General features: G+C 47.3%; 1 protein-coding gene across 2 annotated transcripts; it reads right to left on the minus strand.

Annotated features, from left to right (window-relative positions):
• Positions 1 to 9,314: 9,314 nt before the first annotated feature.
• AP5M1 (adaptor related protein complex 5 subunit mu 1) lies at positions 9,315 to 23,173 on the minus strand. 2 transcript variants are annotated; one of them, XM_083735813.1, is made up of 8 exons: positions 22,329 to 23,173; positions 18,328 to 18,976; positions 17,136 to 17,363; positions 15,139 to 15,278; positions 14,356 to 14,441; positions 11,630 to 11,745; positions 10,474 to 10,570; positions 9,315 to 9,449 (listed from the first exon to the last, which is right to left on the minus strand). In XM_083735813.1, exons 1-8 carry the CDS (start codon positions 22,394 to 22,396, stop codon positions 9,367 to 9,369), a joined length of 1,467 nt encoding a protein of 488 aa, XP_083591939.1. In that variant the 5' UTR covers positions 22,397 to 23,173; the 3' UTR covers positions 9,315 to 9,366. The 2 variants fall into 2 exon arrangements, with proteins under 2 accessions (XP_083591939.1, XP_083591940.1); XM_083735814.1 differs by lacking the exon at positions 9,315 to 9,449 and adding an exon at positions 9,732 to 9,755 and having other exon boundaries at positions 10,414 to 10,570.
• Positions 23,174 to 23,392: the final 219 nt, after the last annotated feature.

Genomic DNA, 23,392 nt, shown 5'->3' on the forward strand with positions numbered 1-23,392 from the left:
CGGTGCATGCATGCAAGGTCACACATGCGCTGTACTTAGCGGTTTGCCGTCGACACCAGTGTGGTGTAGTGGTTAAGAGCGGTAGACTCGTAATCTGGTGAACTGGGTTCGCTTCCCCGCTCCTTCACATGCAGCTGCTGGGTGACCTTGGGCCAGTCACACTTCTCTGAAGTCTCTCAGCCCCACTCACCTCACAGAGTGTTTGTTGGGGGGGAGGAAGGGAAAGGAGAATGTTAGCCGCTTTGAGACTCCTTAGGGTAGGGATAAAGTGGGATATCAAATCCAAACTCTTCTTCTTCTTCTTTTTCATTCTGTCCATCCCCCTGCAGTGCAGGAAACTCTTCTTCTTTGGCACTCCCTCCTAGCCGAGTAAGATTGTCTTCCATAAAGGTTTTAACAATGAGTCCATAGGTGACTGTGGAGGCCACTTCTGGATCCACACGTCCTTCCACAGTGGGGACATTGGTTTCCGGGTGGGAGTTGATCACGGTGAGGGTTTGCCAAGCATGCCTTCCTCTCAGCAGGTTTCTCCCTTGCGTCCTGAGTTCGAGTGTCTTCAAAGCCCATGACACCTTTGGTAAAGACTGTTCTCCAACCGGAGCGCTCGCAGGCCAGTGTTTCCCAGTTCTCAGTGTTTATACTACATTTTTTAAAGATTTGCCTTGAGAGAGTCTCTAAACCTCCTTTGTCAACCACCAGCATGACGCTTTCCATTTTTAAGTTTGGAATAGAGTAGTTGCTTTGGAAGACGATCATCAGGCACCCACCCAACATGACCAGTCCAACGAAGTTGATGCTGGAGAATCATTGCTTCAACACTGGTGATCTTTGCTTCTTCCAGTACACTGGCATTAGTTTGCCTGCCTTGCCAAGTGATGTGTAAAACTTTTCGAAGACACCGTTGATGGAATCTTTCGAGGAGTTGGAGATGGCTTTTAGAAGTGGTCTATGTTTCACAAGCATGTAGTAAGGTTGGTAGTACCACAGCTTTGTAAACAAGCATTTTGGTTTCGCTGCGAATGTCCCGGACCTCAAACACTCTGCACTTCCGTAAGGAGAAAGCTGTACTCGCAGAGCTCAGGTGATGATGGATTTCGGCATCAATGTTGGCCCTTGTGGAAAGATAACTGCATAGATCATACATGACAGATGACAGATGGCCACCCAACCTCTGCTTAGGCTGATCATCCAATCTTAACACAATGGAGGGCAGCCCTACCAAGAACTGGATGACTTGCTATTTTGGGGGGTTGGGGTCCCCTCCAACTCTACAATTCTATGAATATATGACCAACCAGTTCTTAAATTTGAAATCAAGATTTATTAAGAATCATCTGTCTGTCTGTACACACCCATGGTAGGGCTCCAAACTCCACAATCTCGATGCACCCTGTTCTGCCCACCCAAGGTTATCCTGGGCTTGGGAGGGGCAGATTTGCCCAGATCATAATTCAACCCAGTGCAATCCTATGCCTGCCAACTCTGAAGTGAGCCCCACTGAGAACCATAGGACTTACTCACTGCGATGGGTGAGCAAGATTCTGTTTATGTGATCCTGGGCATTGATTTATTTCACTCCTTAGCTACGGGGTGTTGGTGAGGAGACTTAAAGAGGGTATGTAGTGGACTGTATTGTTAAAGCTATGGTTTTCCCAGTAGTGATGTATGGAAGTGAGAGCTGGACCATCAAGAAGGCTGATCGCCGAAGAATTGATGCTTTTGAATTATGGTGCTGGAGGAGACTCTGGAGAGTCCCATGGACTGCAAGAAGATCAAACCTCTCCATTTTGAAGGAAATCAGCCCTGAGTGCTCACTGGAAGGACAGATCCTGAAGTTGAGGCTCCAATACTTGGGCCACCTCATGAGAAGAGAAGACTCCCTGGAAAAGACCCAGATGTAGAGAAAGATGGAGGGCACAAGGAGAAGGGGACGACAGAGGACGAGATGGTGGGACAGTGTTCTCAAAGCTACGAACATGAGTTTGACCAAACTGCGAGAGGCAGCGGAAGACAGGAGTGCCTGGCGTGCTCTGGTCCAGGGGGTCATGAAGTCGGACACGACTAAACAACAACAAAAGTGGACTGTAGTCCATGAGAGCTTACCCCAGAATAAAGGGGTTTGCATTTAAGGTGCCGCAGGATTTCTTCTCGTTGTAAATATTTACATCTGGAAGGTATGAAGAGGCCAAAAGCTTCTGAAACTAGCAAGTCTAGTCCAGTATGTGCATTAAATAGTAACAGTTCATGGTTGCTGCCCATAGGTATTGGGGTTTCCCAAAGACTTTCTAGAAATTTGTTGACCCCTTGGCTTCTCCTGGTAGGGCTGGGAATGCCCCCTGTCTGGACTCCTCCTGGAGAGCCTCTGCCAGTCAGTGTCGACTGAGCTTGGTGGATTACCATATTTTTCGCTCTATAGGACGCACTTCTTCCCCTCCAAAATTAAGGGGAAATGTGTGTGTGTCCTATAGAGCGAATGCAGGCTGCGCAGCTAAGCCCAAAGCCAGAAAAGGAGGTGGAGTGCTGCACAGCACTCCGTCTCGCTGTTCTAGCTTGTGGATGGCTGCGCAAAGCCTCTGCAGGGCAGCGGGGTGAAGGCACTCCGCTGCTCTGCGGATGTGCTGGTCCCGGGGGGGAGGTACCGTTACCGTAGACAGAGTTCACAAGATGAGAGGCGAGGTCCGAAACAGGGAGCCAGGCGGGAACAGGAATGCTGGAAGGTCAGAAGCAGGAGGCCAGGCAGGGAACAGGAACACTGGAAGGTCTGAAGCCAACAACGACGTTGCTCCCGCAACCTGGGACCGGGCTGACTGACCTTTATCTTCTTCTAAGGCCAGGGGCGGTCCCGGCCCCCAGGAGCCCCGCCTCCCCTGGCCTTAAGGCGAGCACTCCTCCTGGGAGCAACCAGTTCCCTTCGCCTCTCTGCCCTAAGCCTCTGCAGTTCAGGAGAGGCCGAAGGGTTACTGGGCCCCGGAGGAGGCTCACCTGTAGACACTGAGTCCTCAAGCACCTCTGGGGCCTGAAGGGTTTCACCTGGTGCCTGCTCCTGAGGATCTGACACAGGTGCAGGCTCCTCAGAATCTAGGCCTTGCCCCAGTTCAGCCGGCCCTGGAGGCGGGGACTCCTGTGCAGGCTGGGATTCCTCTGGTTCAGCCTCTGAATCGGAATCCCAGGCCATCACAGCGGAGGCTTCAAAGGCTGCGCTCCAGGGGCTTCAGGCCCCACAAGCCTGGAGAGCGAGAGCAGTCAGTGCACACCGATCCCGCTTCGCTTCGCTGGAGAGGCGCTGCACAGTTCTCCCTCTCTGCACAGCGCCCCTTCAGCGAAGCGGGAGGAGAAATGGAAGGGGCTCGGTTTCTCCTACCGCTTCGCTAAAGGGGCGCTGAGCAGAGAGGGAGAGAATTTTTTCCCCCTGTTCTCCCCCTCCTATGGTCCGGTGCATCCTACTGAGTGAAAAATACGGTAATTGGCCTTAGGATAAAGTAGCTTCCTTCAAGGGGAAAGCTGTGGTTGGGCATCTGCCCAGCATGCAAACATCCCAGGTGCAATCCCGAGAATCTCCAGGTAGGGCTAGAAGTGCTGCTGCCAGTCAGTGTAGTGAATACTGAGCTAGATGGAACAATGGTCTGAATCAGGGTAAGGGCAGCATCCTGGCTTCTTTGCCATCTTTCAATTCTCATGGGTTTCATTATTCCAAATGTATCTGGGGGAGATCATAAAAGGTGTTTGCGTGTGGGGCTATTGCGGCCATAGAAAGGCATTCTTTTTTTTTTATCAGGTCCCCCCCCCCGCAATGTATTAGATAAGTGTTTCGGATTGTAAATGTAAAGTGCATTCTGCATTTTTTCCAAAATTTTCTGTAAGTCGCTTAGAGATGCTTTGTAAAAAGCGGTGAACAAATGTACTCATCATTGATATAACGATGACAGAATACCTAGAAATTCTATTTCTGATCCTTTTCAAAGGAGGGAACCACCCCCACCCCCTTTTAGGGGATTCTGCAAAATTCTGCAACCAACACAAGAATCTTCTAGCTGCACTTGATCTCATTGTGATGGCCGGTGATTGACAGGTGCCCAATGATAAAACTTTGGCTTGCGAGGCTGATCCTGATCAGGATCTGGCCTGCGGGCCTAAAAATCCCTATAGCTGTTTCTCACAGACATTGCGAAGCAGTCAGACTTGACCTGCAGCCAAACGGTGAAGTGGAACTTTGCTGGGTCTCGACATTGATGAATTTACTGTAGAAGCAACTCAGAGAAACCCAATGCAGGTGAGACTGTACAAAAGAAATTGTAATTATAGACCTAGTGTGGTGCAGTGGTTAGAGTGCTGGAATAAGACCTGGGAGATACCAGGGTTCAGATTTCTACTCAGCCATGAAGCTCACTGGGTAACCTTGGGCCAGTCACTATCTCTCAGCCTAGCCAACCTCGCAGGGTTGTTGTGAGGGTACAATAGAGAGGGCGGGGGAGAACTATGTATGCTCTTTGCAGGGAGGATGGGATATAAATGCGATACTAAAATTAAAAGCGAATGGTGCAGTTCTATACACGTCTACACAGTAAGTCCTGCTGAAGGCGAGTACAGTGGTACCTTGGGTTACATACGCTTCAGGTTACAGACTCCGCTAACCCAGAAATAGTGCTTCAGGTTAAGAACTTTGCTTCAGAATGAGAACAGAAATCGTGCTCTGGCGGCGCGGCGGCAGCTGGAGGCCCCATTAGCTAAAGTGGTGCTTCAGGTTAAGAACAGTTTCAGGTTAAGTACGGACCTCCGGAACGAATTCAGTACTTAAGCCAAGGTACCACTGTACTCTCTCATCATTTCAGTTTATTTTGTATAGGATTTTGTTAACTTTCTCCCTTCGGCAAGCTCCTTTTGAGACACTGCAAGCCGAAAGCAGAACAGCAGCATGTGGACAGATACCTCCCAACCCCAAATCTTAAATAAGCATCTGCATTGCCCAAAACAAATCTGGAAATTGAACTCAAGTGAATTTTATGCATTTGGATTCTGGCTGCACATTCTGTAAAAGGTTGTTTTTTTAGTAAACCCAGAGCATCCATTTAAGAAGCCTGGCTATTTCCACAATTCCTTACTTCCAACTGTTCTGTTTGGCCACCTGTGTTGCCTCCAGTTCCAGAAAACGGCTGCCAGCATTATCTCAAAACCTTATGTATTTTGCTAGCCATTTCAAAGCAGACATTCAGAGATTTTTTTTGGGGGGGGGATTAATGACTAATAATTTGCATTTTTGCAAAACTACTGCTCCTTGGGTTAAGGAAGCGAAAGACGTTATGCTAAACTGGAATACATTCCTAAACTGGTAAAAATGTGAATTCCTATTGGCGGCTTTCGCTGCTGAGTTGATGACAGGTCTTCGCCGTTGGTGTCCGACTTCAAGAACGTCCCACTTCCTTCATCTTTTGGCTGTCTGGAACCAATGCTAGGTTATGTGGCAGGTGTCTGATTCCCTAATCGTAATTTTTGACACTAAACGGAATTTGCCCATTGCTGTCTCTAGAAGATGGCTCAGGCTCCCTTATGCTAGCAGTTCATATTCGCCACCAACACTGCAGTGTGTGTGTGTATCTGTGCAAAGAATGGCTATCAAAGAAAATGAATAAAATCCATATTGAGATAATTTTTTAGAAAATGATTGAAGTTTTAACCCAAGAAAGGACTCTTACGAGTTTCTTATAGCTTAGAATAAGAACGTGTCAATCACGATTTAGCTTCTGGAATTGGAATCTCTTTGAAATGCAGCTGTTTCTTCTTTAATTGTGGCAGCAGACTCGGAAGAAAAGAAAGGTCCAGCCTTCAAGATGAGTCAGGAATACAAAATAGCTCCGGATTAGTTGGGGAGTTCAAAGGTCCCTAATTACACTATGGAGTTCCCAGACACAGAGAAAACATTAAACAGGTCACCTACCAAATGGGAAACAGACTTTTGTCTTCCACCCCAACCCCCCCCTTACTTTTTTTGTTTTGTGAAAGAAATTATCTTGAAAAGATAGGTTTCTAGACAGAATCAAAAGCAGCGCTGGGATGTCCAGCTGATCTCCTTGGAATGCACACAGGGGTGCTGCCTTTGTCCTGCGACAGGAGGAGAGTTTACCGCAGAGAGCAATGGACTTTCCCCTCCCAACAGTCTGCTTGGCGCCGACCGACGGGGAGTCTCCTTCCTCCTGTGCACCCCTGATTTCTTCTCCCGGGGAATCGGCTGCTCATTCCCAGACTTCTTTCGGCTCTGCGTTACTTTGGCCAATCGCTTTCGAAGCCAGAGCGGCAAAGCCAAGGAAGGGCATTGGAGCCAAGAGACGGGGAGGATTTGTAGCTTGGTGGCCGGGCACCTGCTTGGCTTGCAGAAGGTCCAAGGTTCAGTCTCTGGGTAGGGCTGTCTTGCATCTGGGATAGCCACTGCCAGCCAGCGCAGGCAATATTGCGCTAGGTGGACGAAGAGTTTGACTCAGTAGAAGGCAGCTTCTGGTGTTCCTATGACAGCACCTGGAACAGAATGATACATTGGCCACCTACAGTGGCCCAGTCCAGGAGCCATTTAGCCATTTTGCACCATGTAAAGTGGAACTTTGGTTTTCGAGCGTCTCGGAAGCCAAACAATTCAGAACCCGAATGCTAGAAAACCAGAAGTAATTACTTCCGTTTTCAAATGCGCCTCGGAAGTCAAACAGCTTTTGAGGTGCGTTTTTCTCCCCCCCCCCCGACTTTGCAGCCACCTCATTGATCCTTAGTTTTCAAACATTGAACGGTCTTCCGGAATGGAATACGTTCGAAAACTTGGTTCCACTGTATGTGGAGAAAGTGGGTCAGGTTTTTCTCCCTCTCGTAACACTAGGGACATCCGATGGAGTTGAATGATGGATGATTCGGGACAGATAACAGAAAGTCCTTCTTCACAGAACTCTCTCCCCCAGAAGGCAGTGAGGCCAGGCTCTTCTGTCCTCATGTGCGTACACAGTGTTATACACACATATTCTAACTACCAAGAAGCAAACTAATGTCTGCATACAGGTGGTATCTCCTAGATGGTATCTTTGAGAAACAGGGGGTTTTAATTTCAGCACACCCTGGCTGTCCTTTCAGAAGTTTTGCCAGGCAGTCTTTTTTTGGCCGAGCATCATGGCTTGCGCTAATCAATCTCCTCTTTAAGATGCTGAACCAGCCGTCAGATTGGTATCTCAACCTGAGCAGTTTTTCAAATTATAGTTTTTGAAACTTCTCCCCATACACAATCACTGATCTTATTTATCACACAGCAACACAGTTAAACAAAAGTCAGGCCATTGTGCTTGGTGATGAAAGGTGCTGTTTGTCTCTCCTTTTGTGCTACTCTCCAGGATCCCAAAGTTTCCCCCCACCTTTCGCAATTTTGCCATTTATCCCAACAGCCTGCTGAAACCGTTTCCTGTATTCCTGAAGATACCAGTGAATAATTTTTTAAAATGCAGAATTAGCATGCAGCTTTTGTGACTTCTCTGTTCCACTAAATTTGGAATAGTTTGTTCTTCTGTTTGCTGGGTTTACAGTCATACCTTGGGTTATAGATGCCTCAGGTTGCGTTTTTTTTGGGTTGCGGACTGCCGAAACCCAGAAGTACAGAAACGGGTTACTTCCAGGTATTGGCGGTCTCACATGTGCAGAAGTACTAAATTGCGCTTTGCGGGTGCGCAGACACGCCGAATCACAACCTGTATCCCACACGGATCATGTTCGCAACCCCAGCGTCCGCTGTATATGGAAAAGGAGCTTGGAAGCTGTTAAAGGTGACCAGAATGTTTTGCAGCAGAATCTGACAATCTATGGCCTTTTAAATGGGGGGGGGGGGGCAACTGTTTCTCATTATCTCAAAACCTTAACTTAAAGAAAACAAAAGAGATCATTGTGGACTTTAGGAAATGTAAATTGAATATTCAGCCACTTATTATTGAGGGGAAGTGTGTGGAACAGGTGTCAGTGTTTCAATTTCTGGGAATGGAGTTGAGAGACGACCTAACCTGGGGAGAAAACAGCAAAGACCTGGTGAAGAGAGCACAGCAGAGGTTATATTTTCTGAAAATCCTCCGGAAAAACAATCTCTCAAAGGACCTGTTGATGGCATTCTACCATTGCACTGTGGAGAGCGTACTAACTTATGGTCTGTGCGTGTGGTTTGGGAGCTGCACGGCCAGGGAAAAAACAATGCTATCCAGGGTTGTAAAGACTGCAGAGAGAATTATTGGGTGCACTCTTCCCACTTTAGATCAAATCTATGCTGCCAGGTGCCATAAGAAAGCGGCAGAGATAGCGCAGGATAGTACGCACCCCGGAAACGATCTCTTTCAGCTTCTGCCTTCTGGAAGAAGGTATAGGGTTATAAAGGCCAGGACTCGCCGCCTGAAAAACAGTTTCTATGCTAATGCAATTCTGGTTCTAAACGCAGCATAAGGGGTCTCTGTAGTATAGTGTATTTTAAAATGGGGTTTTAGAGTTTTGTAGGAGTTTTTGAATGTTTTATGTAGTTTTTATGTAGTTTTGTGGTAGTTTTATGTAGTTTTTATGTAGTTTTATGTAGTTTTTCAATTTCTTTGTTCCGCAAGGGACAATGACAATAAAGATATCGTATCGTATCGTATTATGTTATGCATTTTGTGTTTTTATGCTGGAAGCCGCACTGTGACCTTTGGAAAAGGATTTCACCCCTTGCCAACCTGCACCGGCTAATGTAATAGGCTCGTAGTTTTACCTTTAGGCTTGTAGATTTAAAGATCCATTTCAAGAAGCACGAATTGAGCCGTGAATCAAAGACTTTGCTCTGCCTTTCCTAATGGATGAACAGCCCTGGGAGGAAGGCCAGCTCTAGAATTCCAGTGGTACAGCGCCAGAGTGCAGCTGCTCAGTGGTGAGTGAAAGGCACTCTGCACATGCACAGAGTTACTTTTTAAAAAAAGTATTACTTCATACAGGTTGCTTTACAAATGGGCTTGGCCAAAGAGGAGAGGTGGTTGTGCTCAACAGGAGGTTAAAAAGGCTATTACACTAAGGTCCACAGAACCTGCAAGAGCTTGCCCCCCCCCCCAAATAAAGATCCTACTCCATAGTATTCCTATATCTAGATTTCTAGAATGGCAGGAGGACCAGTTGCAGACCATTGAGGCTGCGTTGGTGGTGAAAGAAAGCCTACAATGTCACTGGCTACAGCTAAATATGGAAGGGGTGCGTGGGCTCACAAAACAATAAACAACGCTTAAGCGAAATAAGGATGTTTGTTGTCTCCCCCCCCCCCCAAACACGGTCTTAAATAATGAACAGATCAGTTAAAACATTTCAGTACTTTTTTCCCATTTCAAGTACAAAATTGAGGGGGAATTAGAAAAGTAAAGTTCTATACACTACAGGTGCCGGGGCTTTGGAATTCCAGATGTAGTAATCTGAAGAAAGCAATTCTCGAGCTGAAATTAAAATAAACACACACACACACGGAGAGAGAGAGAGAGAAATAAGCTACTATACAGTATCTCAAAACACACAAAAGCACAAATGATTAAAATACATTTGAGATTGTAATTTCATAATTTAAAAAAACATGTTTATACTAGACATAATAAATAAATCATATAGTTGAAAGCTACATTTTGGAGCATGTGGGTAGCAATATGCTGATGGCACACAGCTCTATTTCTCCTTTACGATAATGATAAATTCTGCAGAAGGTAATTTTGAAATGGAGGCTCCAGGGCAAGTTCACCTATTTACACCTTGCTAAAGGTGTCCTTCTGTTTTAACGTAATGGAAGTGAGGCAGTGGAAGCGCTGGACCTGTGTCTTGCCTCGGTAATGGACTGGATGAGAGCCAACAAACTGAAGCTCAATCCAGGTAAGGCTGCAGCTCTGTTAGTGGGCAGTTCCATAGACCAGATGGGTGGCAGGTGCCCAATTCAAAGTGCTGGCTTTGTCCTATAAAGCCTTAAATGGCTCAGGACCACAATACCTAAGGACTGCCTCTCCCTATATGAACTGACCCAGACCCTGCAATCAACATCCGAGGCCCTTCTTCGTGTGGCCCTTCCTCGAGAGGTCCGGAGGGTGGAAACACAAGAACGGGGCCTTCTCTGCAGTGGCTCCCTGCTTGTGGAATGCTCTCCCCAGGGAGGTTTGCCTGGCGCCTTCATTATATATCTTTAAGCGATGGGCAAAAACCTTCCTTTTCTCCCAGGCTTTTGGCTAATTAAATCTATTGCCTTTTAAACTGTGTGTGTGTTATTGTTTCTGTTGCATTTTTGTATTTTATACGGCAAACTGCACTGTGATCATCGCACGATGGGTGGTGTAGAAATTTAATTACTAACAATAATGATAAATTCTGCAGAAGGTAATTTTGAAATGGAGGCTCCGAGGCAAGTTCACCTATATACACCTTGCTAAAGGTGTCCTTCTGTTTTAACGTAAAACCAGCGGCAGATATGACCCGGCTCACCTGTACTGATCTTTGGTTTTCCTGAGGAAAAGACCTGGATGGAATGCGGGTCTGTGTAACATCCGGTCAGCGTGAAATCCAGGATTCTAAAATAAAGCTAAGCGCAGCAAAGCAGAAAACAGTAAGATGTACAGATCCTCTGCTCAAACACCTCCCTATCCCCATCGACTAGGTAGAATATACTGTATTTTTCCGTCTATACGACGCCCCCATGTATAAGACCCCCCCCCTATTTGGGGGGACACAATTTTAAGAAAAAGAGAGGAGATGGCCCAAAGTTGTTGAGCTTCTCACCCCACGCAGCTGCGGGCAGGAAACACTCCTTAGATCATTTCCCGCGCACAGCGACATCGGAGAAAGTTGCGCTCCCAACCAGCTGGCTGCTGCGTCGCTTCTCCCCCGCCCCCAATGCCGCTATCCATGTATTGGACGACCCTAGTTTTTTGACAGGATTTTTGAGTCAAAAAACCTCGTCGAATACACGGGAAAATATGGTGTATCTAATCTTTGCACGGGGACGCAGGTGGCGCTGTGGGGTAAACCACAGAGCCTAGGATTTGCCGATCAGAAGGTTGGCGGTTCGAATCCCCGCGACGGGGTGAGCTCCTGTTGCTCGGTCCCTGCTCCTGCCAACCTAGCAGTTTGAAAGCACGTCAAAGTGCAAGTAGATAAATAGGGACCGCTCTGGCGGGAAGGTAAACGGCGTTTCCGTGCGCTGCTCTGGTTCGCCAGAAGCGGCTTAGTCATGCTGGCCACATGACCCAGAAGCTGTATGCCGGCTCCCTCGGCCAATAAAGCGTGATGAGCGCGCAACTCCAGAGTCGGCCACGACTGGACCCAACAGTCAGGGGTCCCTTGACCTTTACTTAATCTTTGCACAAGGAGGTTACTTCCTACAGCTAGTGAAGGCTCTCACACCCCTTGAACTGTTTCAGTATTCCTGCATATAAGAGAGTAGAATTGGATGACAGGAACGGAAAATGCCCGTGTCCCTCTTGTTTACTAACATCTACCCATATCCAGGTTGAAGGCCCTTATAAAGTTTCTTGATGAAAACAGTGCCCAAGTCCATCCATTTTTTTGGGGGGGGGGCAGGGCGACGACGACACACAACTGCACAATTAAGACCCAGCTTCTCTTGAAGCTGACGACTTACTTTGATGTAAGTGGTGTTTCCAGTGCACACAGGGTCAATCTGCTGCTCCTGATTCAAGGCGCCAAAAGCGACAGTCCCAGAAAGGGATATTTCCAATGACTTGGGGAATTTTTGTCCTTTAAAGGAAAAAGAAAGGTTTCAGAGTTGCAACAATAGCAATAGCATTTATGTAAGGCTTCTAAGAAGGGATGCGGGTGGCGCTGTGGGTTAAACCACAGAGCCCAGGGCTTGCCAATCAGAAGGTTGGAGGTTCGAATCCCCGCAACAGGGTGAGCTCCCGTTGCTCGGTCCCAGCTCCTGCCAACCTAGCAGTTCGAAAGCACGTCAAAGTGCAAGTAGATAAATAGGTACCACTCCGGCAGGAGTAAAAATGGCGTTTCCATGCGCTGCTCTGGTTCGCCAGAAGCGGCTTAGTCATGCTGGCCACATGACCCAGAAGCTGTACGCCGGCTCCCTCGGCCAATGAAACGAGATGAGCACCGCAACCCCAGAGTCGGTCATGACTGGACTTAATGGTCAGGGGTCCCTTTACCTTTATGACTTCTGAGAAAGGGGGGGGGGGTGAAGCCCAAGATTTGGAGCCCATGAGAACCAGCTCCTAAAGGGACCACTCGTAACTTGAGAGAACTGCTGGGGCAGCCCCACCTGGGGTACTTTAAGTCCTGAGCGAAGGCTGAAAGAAGCCCAGCCCATTGATCTTTAAATCAGTCACCCTCCCCACTTTTTGTCTGGTTTAAACACATGGATCTGGCCACACCTGCACCTCTGCTTTGGACCTAAATCCAAATGCTATGAAGAAGAAGAAGAAGAAGAAGAAGAAGAAGAAGAAGAAGAGTAACTGTTAGTGGTTCCCCATGGCTTGAATGCACAGCTCATAACCAGCAGGAGCTCTGTGGAACTCCCTTCCAGTTGAGGTCAGACGGAACCCCCCCCCCCCGTTTATTTATTTTATTTCGTAAAATTTATACACTGATTGTAAAAAAGAACCACACACACACACACACAACCTCAAAGTGGTTTCAAAAAGAGGAAACAATAAAACCAAGAAAAATGTGCAGCCATACTTTAAAACGTACAAAAATTAAAATACTGAAACAGATTAAAATTTCCTCAATTTTCCAAGCGTGTCTCCAATAATGTTTTTAGCAGGCGAAGCATGGTGAAGTTGCCTGCTTGATCTCACCAGGCAGGGATCTCTAAAGTTTAGGCACCGTAGCACTAAATGACTGAGCTTTACAAATGCGGCACCTTCAAAACTTACTTTAAAAAAAATTTTTTTTTGGCAGGCATTTTAACTGAATTCTGATTTAAGACATTTTTGTCTTATTGTATTGGCTCACCAGCACGCTACTCCGAGACAACTGTGTGTAAGTGGTATACAAATTGCTGAAATAAATACATTGCATCATTTAGAATTGACACCTGACATTGGAATATTCCAGGCGCTTCACATTGTTAAGGTTTATTTCAGTCCCCCTTACAGCAAGCTTCATAATGTAGGTCAGTATTTTTTATCCCCATACTGCAGATGGAGGCAAGAAGGACTGAGGCGGAGAGAATTGTTTGTGGTTTGCCTAAAGGCAACCTAGGAAGGGACTGCAGGGCATAGAGGGAATTTGACAACCAAGAGGAAAATATCCTCAGGTGCCATTTAAGATTTTCTGAGGCTGAGCCAAGGTTTTAAATTTTGGCTAACCCAATTATCAGAATAAGCAGTTCCAAGAATTAAGTGTCCCGTATCTGACAACTGCAGCTTGGGAACTTGTTCACAAAGTGAGACACCAGCGATGCCAATAAAGTACAATCCAGCTCTTTTCATGGGAATCAGAGTAAATGGGAACTACAATAGGCCTGCGAATTAAATCAGACCGAGTGCTGAGAATTATTTGCTCAAGTCTATTCAAGGAGTCGCTGGCTGCACATGACATCATGGGCTGTCCTCGGAGTTCGCTAGATGACATCGCGGGAGACCGCTGCCTCAGGAGAGCGAGGAAAATTCTTAGGGACAACTCACACCCTGGCCAGCACTTCTTTAATCTCCTACCTTCGGGCAGGAGATACAGAAGTATAGTCAGCCGCACCAACAGGTTAAAGAACAGTTTTTATCCGTGGGCTGTTGGGCTGCTGAATGGAAAAAAATAGTGGTGTAATTGACTTCCGACAAGCACACAGAGCGCGAACAAGACTGAGTGTATATGTGGTGGAGAGGGGGGCTCATTTAATTTCACTGCACACAGGTGGTGTAGTGACAATAAAGGTTTGTTATTATTATTATTATCATCATCATACCTCGGGTTACAAGACGCTTCAGGTTGTGTTTTTTTGGGTTACGGACCGCCAAAACCCGTAAGTACCGGAATGGGTTACTTCCAGCTTTAAGCAGTTGTGCATGCGCAGAAGCGCTAAATCACTCTTTGTGCATGCGCAGAAGCGCCGAATCGCAACCTGCGCATGCACTGTGAGTTTTTGCCTGAGATGAGAGCATGCCTGGCCTGAGTTCAGAGCTCACACTCTTGGCCACCAACTCTATGCTAGAGAAGTAAAAGAAGTCCTGGTTGGCAAAGCCCACCGGGAGGGAAAGGGCTTTAATGAGGACTTGGCTGGTCTTCCCACGGACCAAGAGTGGATGGAGCAGCCAGCAAGGTGGCTGTGATGCCTTTTCAAACAAGTTCAGTAAGCAGCCATCCTTCAGTAGGAAAGGGGGGGGGGAATAGGTTTTATCTTACCTATGACCCAAACCAGCAAGCTTTTCTCTTTCGCCACCTCCAGCTGGCCGTAGCTAACTTTGTATTCCAGGTGTGTAATGGGTCCCCTGTCGCCAACAGAAGAACAAACCCCGTTACAGCAACCTGGGGCTTACCTGGAACCCCTTCATTAAATAACCAGTAACAATACACAGTTTTTGTACAAGGTGAATTTGGTGCAAAGGAGACGATGTAAGCAGTAGCCTTCGTCACTCCTCTGTTATAAAGAGAAGAAGAAGAAGAGTTTGGATTTGATATCCCGCCTTTCACTCCCCTTCAGGAGTCTCAAAGCGGCTAACATTCTCCTTTCCCTTCCTCTCCCACAACAAACACTCTGTGAGGTGAGTGGGGCTGAGAGACTTCAGAGAAGTGTGACTGACCAAGGTCACCCAGCAGCTGCATGTGGAGGAGCGGAGACGCGAACCCGGTTCCCCAGATTACGAGACCACCGCTCTTAACCACACCACACTGGCTCCAGCTGTTGTTCCAGCTGTAGGGTGAGTGGAGACACCTCTCCCATTTCCATCATATTGGTAAAAGGTGAACTGCTGGTCCAGTCCTTACTCATTGCCCATTGTGATGAGCAGCACTGAGCAACATCTGGAAGGTCAGTGGTTTCCCAACATTGGGCTAGATATGATCTGTCCTATGCTCTATTTCAAACCTCCTTCCAGCGACAACGTTTACCTGCACCCAAGGAGGGAAACATGTTGGTTCTTGAAAATCCCACTCCCAGAAAAAAGGGGACAATTGCATGATTCTCACCTGTTGAGAAAGGGAATACGGGCCTCACAATACTCAAAAGTGTTTTTCACACTTTCATGAAGCTTCAGGTGAACGGTGAACTTCCACTGTGATTCTTCCTCTTTTAGCTGATAAAACCCCAAAATTGGTGGAACAGGCACCTGAGCGGGAGGAGAGAGAGTTGAATTCCTTATATTCATATTTTAAAACCATTCTTATGCGTTTTGTCAATTGATGGGTTGTAGGCTTTTTTATGGTTGCGGGTTTTCAAGTTGCCCAGAGGCCTCTTTGGAGGCACGATAGAGTGCAAATTCTAGAATAAAGTAAAATAAATAAAATTAAAATGGGTTGACAGCGTCCAGATGTCAGATATAAACTCTCTGATTGCTAAACAGTAAGATAATTAGGCAGAAAGTGCTTAATTCTGATGGAAAACAGGAATTAACAACTCATTTGCAAGCTAGATTCTCTAAACCACCGATCAGCAGGGTGCTGGAAATATTTCTAGGATGGAGGCCAATAACTTGCCCAGTGCCACACTCAAAGCATGTAATGAGATGGAGGGCCATTGCTAACTTGCAGATTCCTTTCAGAGAGACAAAGATGAGAAGAGACCAGGCTTTGTTATCGGAGGCCATGTTATTATACAGGAAGGTGTGATTGTAACTTTGCCTTCCATAGATGTAAATCTCTGTACGTGCGGCTGCATTTAAAAACAGTCCGGAAACCACAGTTGGTCAGGGAAAGGGGCGCAAGATTATTAACCGGGACTGATAATTTGATGATATTGCACCTGTGCTGTGTCAGTCTGACAGCGCCCAGCTTTAAAGTGTTGCTTTTAACCCTTAAACTCCACATTACGTGGTGCCATGCTGTAAATAAATAACCCAGGCCAAGACGGGCACATATGATAAGTATTTTTCAATGGATAACTGATCAGGCAGGCAGGCAGGTCTCTTGCTTCTGCAGCCTTCATAAATCTGGTAAGTGTGCCAGCCCAGATTCTTTCCTGCTCATAGAATCTTAGACTTGCAAAGGATCCCAAGGGTCACCCAGTTCACCCCTTGTAATGTAATAATAATAATAATAATAATAATAATAATAATAATAATAATAATATCTTTATTGTCATTGCCCCCTCTCGGGGACCACGGAATTACTTGGCTGCTCCATCCACCCAGGTAGGGCACTCCACACAAAATCAAAACAACTATAGAAACGCTAATTAAAACAATATAGTATAATACAGCAAGGAAGATTAGATGACTTTCAGAGTCCAGGCTTCCCATTCAGGGCCGAGATCGCTCTGGAGAAGAAGTTCTTCTTAAGACGACTCGTTCTTGTCTTCATCGTCCTGTATCTCCGTCCCAACGGCAGGAGCTCGAAGAGACAGTGACCAGGATGCGATGGATCTTTTACTATGTCCAGTGCCTTCCTCTGGCACCTTGTGGCATAAATGTGCTCTAAGGTGGAAAGTGGGCAGCCAACAATGCTCTCTGCTGCCTTAACAACTCTGAACAACCCTATCCTGTCCTGGGTAGTACAGCTTCTGTACCACACACATAAGCCATAAGTGAGCACGCTCTCAATGGCACAGTGATAGAAGGCAAGCAGCAGTTTCTGCGGAAGATGGTTTTTCCTTAGAATTCTCAAAAAGTACAGTCTCTGCTGCGCCTTCTTCACAAGCCCCCTTGTGTTGACACTCCAGGACAGATCCTCTTGTAATTCAATGCCCAAACTAGAAATTACAGCTAAAGCATCCATGACATAAGCCACCATCCTCCCTCTCCCCCCCCTTTTCCTTCTCCAGATCAGGTCCCGATCCCCACCACTTCATCACCAGTGGTGCAACCTGCTTCTTATCTCACTGCTGTTGCTGCTCACATGGTCATCCTCACCAGGCCAGAGGGTGGGAGAAGAGCGAGGAGGAGGAGGGCCAGGGGATCTTGCTGGGGTACCGACTCTGGCAAGTGCCTGGCCCCGCTGCCGGATTAACATTGCAAATCGTGCAGCCTTACCTGGGAAGTATAAAAGCACAGGTCGAAGGGGTCCGCAGGAGGTATTAAAGGGAATTTGTAAGGCCCGCTGAACGCGGAGTCGTCCATTATGTCAACGCTGCTGGAAGTCAGAACGGCGGAGTCGAGGGACATAACGCAAGGGTGGGCCAAAATATCCTGGAGAGGAGAGCCGTTGGCAGGGAGGTTCAAGCTGATGGTCACGTTGGGAGCAGTGCCTTCGATGTCGCACTTAAAAGACAAAAAAAGAGAAGTCTTCAAAGCATCCCTAGTTATACACGAGAACGGAAGAGACCTCCTTAGAGAACGGCCCAATTCACAACCTCCTAGAAAGGCTTCCCTTTAAATAGTTAATAGCTATAATAGCGGGGATGCGGGTGGCGCTGTGGGTTAAACCACAGAGCCTAGGACTTGCCGATCAGAAGGTCAGCAGTTCGAATCCCCATGACGGGGTGAGCTCCCGTTGCTCGGTCCCTGCTCCTGTCAACCTAGCAGTTCGAAAGCACGTCAAAGTGCAAGTAGATAAATAGGTACCGCTCCAGCGGGAAGGTAAATGGCGTTTCCGTGCGCTGCTCTCGTTTGCCAGAAGCGGCTTAGTCATGCTGACCACATGACTCGGAAACTGTATGCCAGCTCCCTTGGCCAATAAAGCGAGATGAGCACCGCAACCCCAGAGTCGGTCACGACTGGACCTAATGGTCAGGGGTCCCTTTACCCTTTAAAAGGAACCTCCGACCTTCCAGATGTTGCTGACTTTAACTAGAATTGTATTATCGCTTTCATTACTATTCTTACTATTGTAATTTATTACAAGTACAACCTACAATGTCTGAACTGAGACAGTGTCTCTCAGCTCGCAGGGCTATTATGAGGATGAATAATGCAAGCGCCGCAGGATGAAATCTAAACACTGAAAAATGATATCGAAATTAGCAGTGGCATCTTTTAACTCTTTATTCAGCTAGCAAAACTAGGAGGGAGATACGCAAGAGCATATCTGTAAAGCGGGATTTTCAGTTTGGTATAGTTCACAAATCTAAAAAAAGAAGCATTTCCTCTGCGGCATGCTGAAGCATTAAAAATATTAGGTTCAGCTTCCCCATATGCCAAGATAAAAATGAGCTGAATTTTTGCTTTCCCAGGTGCATTCATGTGTCAAATAGGTTAGAGAGATTTGCGCCAGAAAGTGTCTCACCTTGCAAGTTACAGTTCCATAAACCTGCCACATGTCTGACACATCCCTTTTGTCATACTGCACAGACTTGACTTTTTCAGTAATGCAGACATTAACTTGAGGCTTTCCCTTGTGTGTGCTGGTTCTCCAAGCTGGTGGTTTCTGAGGATGGCTACTTGGAGCAATGTGATTGTTTTCCAACAACGAGCCATTCAAGTTCATATCCAGCGGGGTGCCAAAAGGACAGCTCTGCATAAGCAAGCCTGGGAGCTGGCCAATTTTGGTAGTCCTCTCTGCTTTGCTCTTCTGGCTGGAGTTCATGAAAGCCAGCAGCCCCGACAAGACCGCAAAAGCCTGAGAGACCCCACTGATGCTGATGAGAGGTGGGCGTGGTGCCAAGGGCTGCTCTACCAATGGGAGGCCGACGTAAACCAACCCGCTCTTCTGGAAGGCCACCACAGGCCAAAGTTCGCCGCTTTCGGTCTGAAGGGCATAGACCGAAGTCTTGTTGATTCTGGAGCAGCCGTCCCTACGCTCTATGAAGCTCTGGTCTTCATCGGCCAGCCTCAGTTCGAAAAGCAGCGCTTTAAGGAAAGGGCCGTCTTCAGGCACGGCCACATAACTTGCTCTGTTGAGGCATATTGCTCGCTTTTCAACCGTGGGGTAACGTCTGCAATGTGGAAGCACACAGGTTGCAGGAAAGTTAACATTACGTTGCTTGAGACATTCAGCCAAACACTGAGGCCCAGCTCCGAAGGCCTTCTGGCAGTTCCCCCACTGTGAAAAGTGAAGTTATACGGAACGAGGCAGAGGGCCTTCTCGGTGGTGGCACCCTCCCTGTGGAACGCCCTCCCAGCAGATGTCAAAGAGATAAATAACTATGCGACTTTTAGAAGACATCTGAAGGCAGCCCTGTATATGGAAGTTTTTAATGTTTGATGATTTAGTGTGTTTCTTTATCTGCTGAAAGCCAGCCAGAGTGGCTGTGGCAACCCAGTCAGATGGGTGGGGTACAAATAATAAAATTGTTGTTGCTGTTGTTGCAGGCTCCAAATTGGTCTGAGCTGCATGGCACCAAACTGACCCAACTCCTAAGGGTTTGGTTCACCAAGCTGTTTTTACAAGTCACAAGTGAGGTGGAGGCTCCATGAAGACACCGATCCGCACAATGGCTGTTTTGGCACAATCCTTTTCTGGGGAGAAATCACAGCATGAATCAGGCCATTGTACCCGAAGGCCTTCATCTGAAGTTCCACTTCACACAAGATATTATCTATACCCAGGGAAATGAGGCTTTGCAAGCACTCCAAGGCTTGAATTGTGACCCAATACTTTGGTAAACCTAGAGCCCTGCCTGTTTACAGTTCTATTACCAATAAGACAGACAATTCATTTGTTTCTGTGCTCCTTTTCCAGCCCCCTAAATTTGAGAAACCTTTACTGCTGTTTGTAGGCTCTGATTCGTCAACTGATTGTCAACTGCTTCTGTATCTTCCTTTATTAACTACAGCTCCATAGTTAATTCTCCTCTTATCCAGAGGAGTAAAAGAAATATCAAACCCTTGTAATATCCACGGGAAAACAGAAAAACCTTTTTTTTATATATTAAACAATTGGATTTAACTACTACGTTGTACAGTAATTATTTTTAAAAGACGCCACTGTCAGAAGCTCAATTTCCCCCCATCAAAATTAATTTAATTCCAAATATCAAGTTGACAGTGTCACTTTAAAGTACAGTAGGAATGAACAAAAGGGGATAATTGGCATTATGTGGAATCGGTGTTTGAACCTGGCATGGTGAAAGGTTTTTATTTATTGTCTCTAATTCCCATTTTGGCTGAAGGATGGCTGAAGTATTCCTGAGTCTACAATGCAGACTACAATTACTGCTGAACCTCAACAATCACAAGCACAGTTTGTGTAGAGATTTTACAGAACTGGCATATGCTCTTTATGTTTCTCTTTTTAACTCTCCCAATGCTCATGCGAAAGTAACAGAGAACTGCGAGTGAAAGTGCGTGCAATGTTCACATGCTCATCACGATTTTGTATACTGGGATAGACCCTTCTGCTCCCCACATCCATAACATGGGCACTCCAGGCAAACTCTTCCCCTCCTTTCTGAGAAAGCAAAATTAGGTATAGTCATACCTCGGTTGAAGTTACTTCAAGTTGAGCGTTTCCGAGTTGCGCTCCACGGCGATCCGGAAGTAACGGAATGCGTTACTTCCGGGTTTCACCGCTCGCGCATGCGCAGATGGTCAAAATGATGTCATGCACATGTGCAGAAGCGGCAAATTGTGTCCCGCGCAGACGTGGGTTGCGTTCGCTTCAGGATGCGAATGGGGCTCTGGAACAGATCCCATTTGTATCCAGAGGTACCACTGTACCTGCATGACTGCACATCCATGTGCCACATACATATTTTATGGAATGTCACATGCATAGCGATTGGAGAGGCGCTCACCACTCCTCCACCATGCAAAAGCATGGCTGAAACCCTAGACAGCTGCTGCTAAACAGTGTAGACAATACTGAGCTATGTGAACTAATGGTCTGACTCAGACTAAGGCATTTGTTCCTATGTAAATGCAGGACCCAGGGCAATTAGCCCATCCAAGGTTGCCAAGAATTTGGTCCCCGTGGGGAAACAGGAGGAAAATGGTATAATATTGGAGGTATTGTTTAGGACATGATGTGGTTTCTAAGGTCTTTCTCTGCAATATGGAGGAACATGTCACCAACCTGTTTTATGCATTGTTTGGAGTGTTGCTATTCCAAATAGCCACTCCAGAAAAACGGGGAAGGGGTCCATGATTCTGCTTGCAACTGGGAGTGTTCCACTGTTTTCTGCTAAGCTCCATGAGCTCCAATCTCTTTTTTCCAGCCATGAAGGTGGAGAGGAGGCAGAGCTCAGTCAATTACACTGGCCTTTGGAGCAGCTGAGACACAAACACACAGAGCAAGTTGCCACTAGGGTTTTGTGATTGCAGCCTTGAACTGGTGACAACCACATTCTTGGTCCTGTTCAGGAAGGCAATGCTGTACTAGAGAAATAATGCTAAATAATTGCCTCCTGTGGGCCCCACCACCCAAAATACAATGTCACTGTGCTGTGTATCCGTCACACAGAGGAGCCACCACCATCAATACACTGTGCCTGCAACGTATGCACATTTAACTTATGCACATTCACCTTTACGTGCAAATAATAAAAAGAGGGTGGGTGTCCAGGAAAAAAGTCTCTGGCAATCCTACCCACCATTGCACCCAATGTCTTTTGACTATATGCAATTTTGGCTTTAGGCGTAGTCCCCAGAATGCAACCTGTGCGTGGGTTGCAGGCTTACTGTATAGGAAGAATTTAAACTGCCATGACTTTTGAAAAGGATCTTGGTAATTGTAGCTCGGGTTTGTTGGAGCGCTATCCCATGCAGATGCTCCAAACTACAATTGCCTGGAATCTTTGGGGAGAGGGAACGTAGTGTAAATATGCCCTTTGTTTTCAGATGCCTTGGCTCACATGCTAGGTAATCAAAATCACAGTATGTCACAATGTCATTGGTGGGCTGGTTCCTCTAAGGGAGATCACCCTCAGTCTTTATCTCAAGCTGGCAATCCCAGGGGAAACTGGGCAGGAGAACAGCTACGCAGGAACAGCAACCACAGAAGTTGTTTTGCATCGGTTCAAACTATCCAGCCCAATGCTGTCTACTCTGACTGGCAACAGCTTTTCAAAGTTTCAGGCGGCGGAGGAGGAGGGTCTTTCTCATTGAATCTGCCCAATCTATTTTGACTGCAGATACCCAGGGTTGAACCTGGAAACTTCTGAATGCAAAGCACGGCGTTCTGTCATCGAGATATGACCCATCACTTACAGAGATGCTCCTTATGGGATGGCTCAACTCACAAGAGGCCATTCTGCTTCACAATGGCCGAGAGAGGGCAGGGAAACAGCCACTGGGTGGTGAAAGGAACATACTGACCTGTGCTTACGTAGGTTCACTACAGCATATTACCTGGAAAACAGCACGGTGCCACAGGACCCTTGTTCGTGGCCGACGAGCCAGAGTCCCCTCAAGGCCATTGCGGGCGGCTTAACGGATCGCAAAGGATCACCACGTCCGTGACGGCCTAGGAATTTCTTCTTGCAGGAATCATTCGGGTGCCAAGGGAAATTTCTGATCCGGAACCACCAGCTCCTCAACCCCAGAGCCACTGCTAGCTTCTTCCCTGGATGAGCTCCCCTGTTCCTCAACCAGAATTTGGCCCACAGGTTAGGGCACCCCTCTCACCAGCTGTGCCCCAACCCCAAATCTATTTAAAAAACAACAACCACCCTCCGAAGATTCGCTTCCCCGGGGTAGCAGGCCTTCAAAAAGTCGCAGGTGCCCCAAACAACGCCCTAGCTCTGCAGATCAGCAAATGCAACGCTCCAAAAGCGGAGACCCCCTACCAGTTCCAGGCTAAGGACCCCCAACCCCACTATCCCCTTGCAATGGGGAGCATGCACCCTAATTGCACCCTTGCAATCAGGAAAAAAAGCAGACACAAGGAACCAGATCTCTCTCTCCCTTTTTCTGTTCTTGCACAAACCAGAACCTCTTGCAGTGCACAGAGTAGGGGTCCCCTATTTAGAGCTCCCCTATTTAGAGGGTCTTCCGACCCCTGGAGCAAATTCCTCCCCCCCCCAAAGCCCTGTCTTAAACTCCCCAACCGTCTTTCAATATATATATATATATGGAATATAAATATATATATATTCTCACCTTCCTACCCTTGTTACCAGAAGGAGACCCCCCTCCCCACGTCGCTCCGTGGGATACCCCCCTTTTCAGAAGCCCCCCACTGACTCTGCTGACAGGCCTGCGCCCCTCCCCTCGCCCCTCTCCTCAGGAGCGGCCTCCGCCTCCTCAGCCCCCCTCAGGCCGCCTTCCTCCGCCGGGCCTTCCCGCTTCCTCCGAGGCGCGGCTTTGGGGCCTAGCCGGCGGCGGCGGCGACAGCGCCGGCAGCAGCAGCAGCAGCAGCAGCAGCTGACTGGGGCGCCTCTGCCTGGGCGGAGCCGCCTCGCAGGCCCCGAGGA

Source organism: Podarcis gaigeae, assembly GCF_964106915.1.
Source record: "Podarcis gaigeae genome assembly, chromosome: 1".
NCBI lineage: Eukaryota > Metazoa > Chordata > Lepidosauria > Squamata > Lacertidae > Podarcis > Podarcis gaigeae.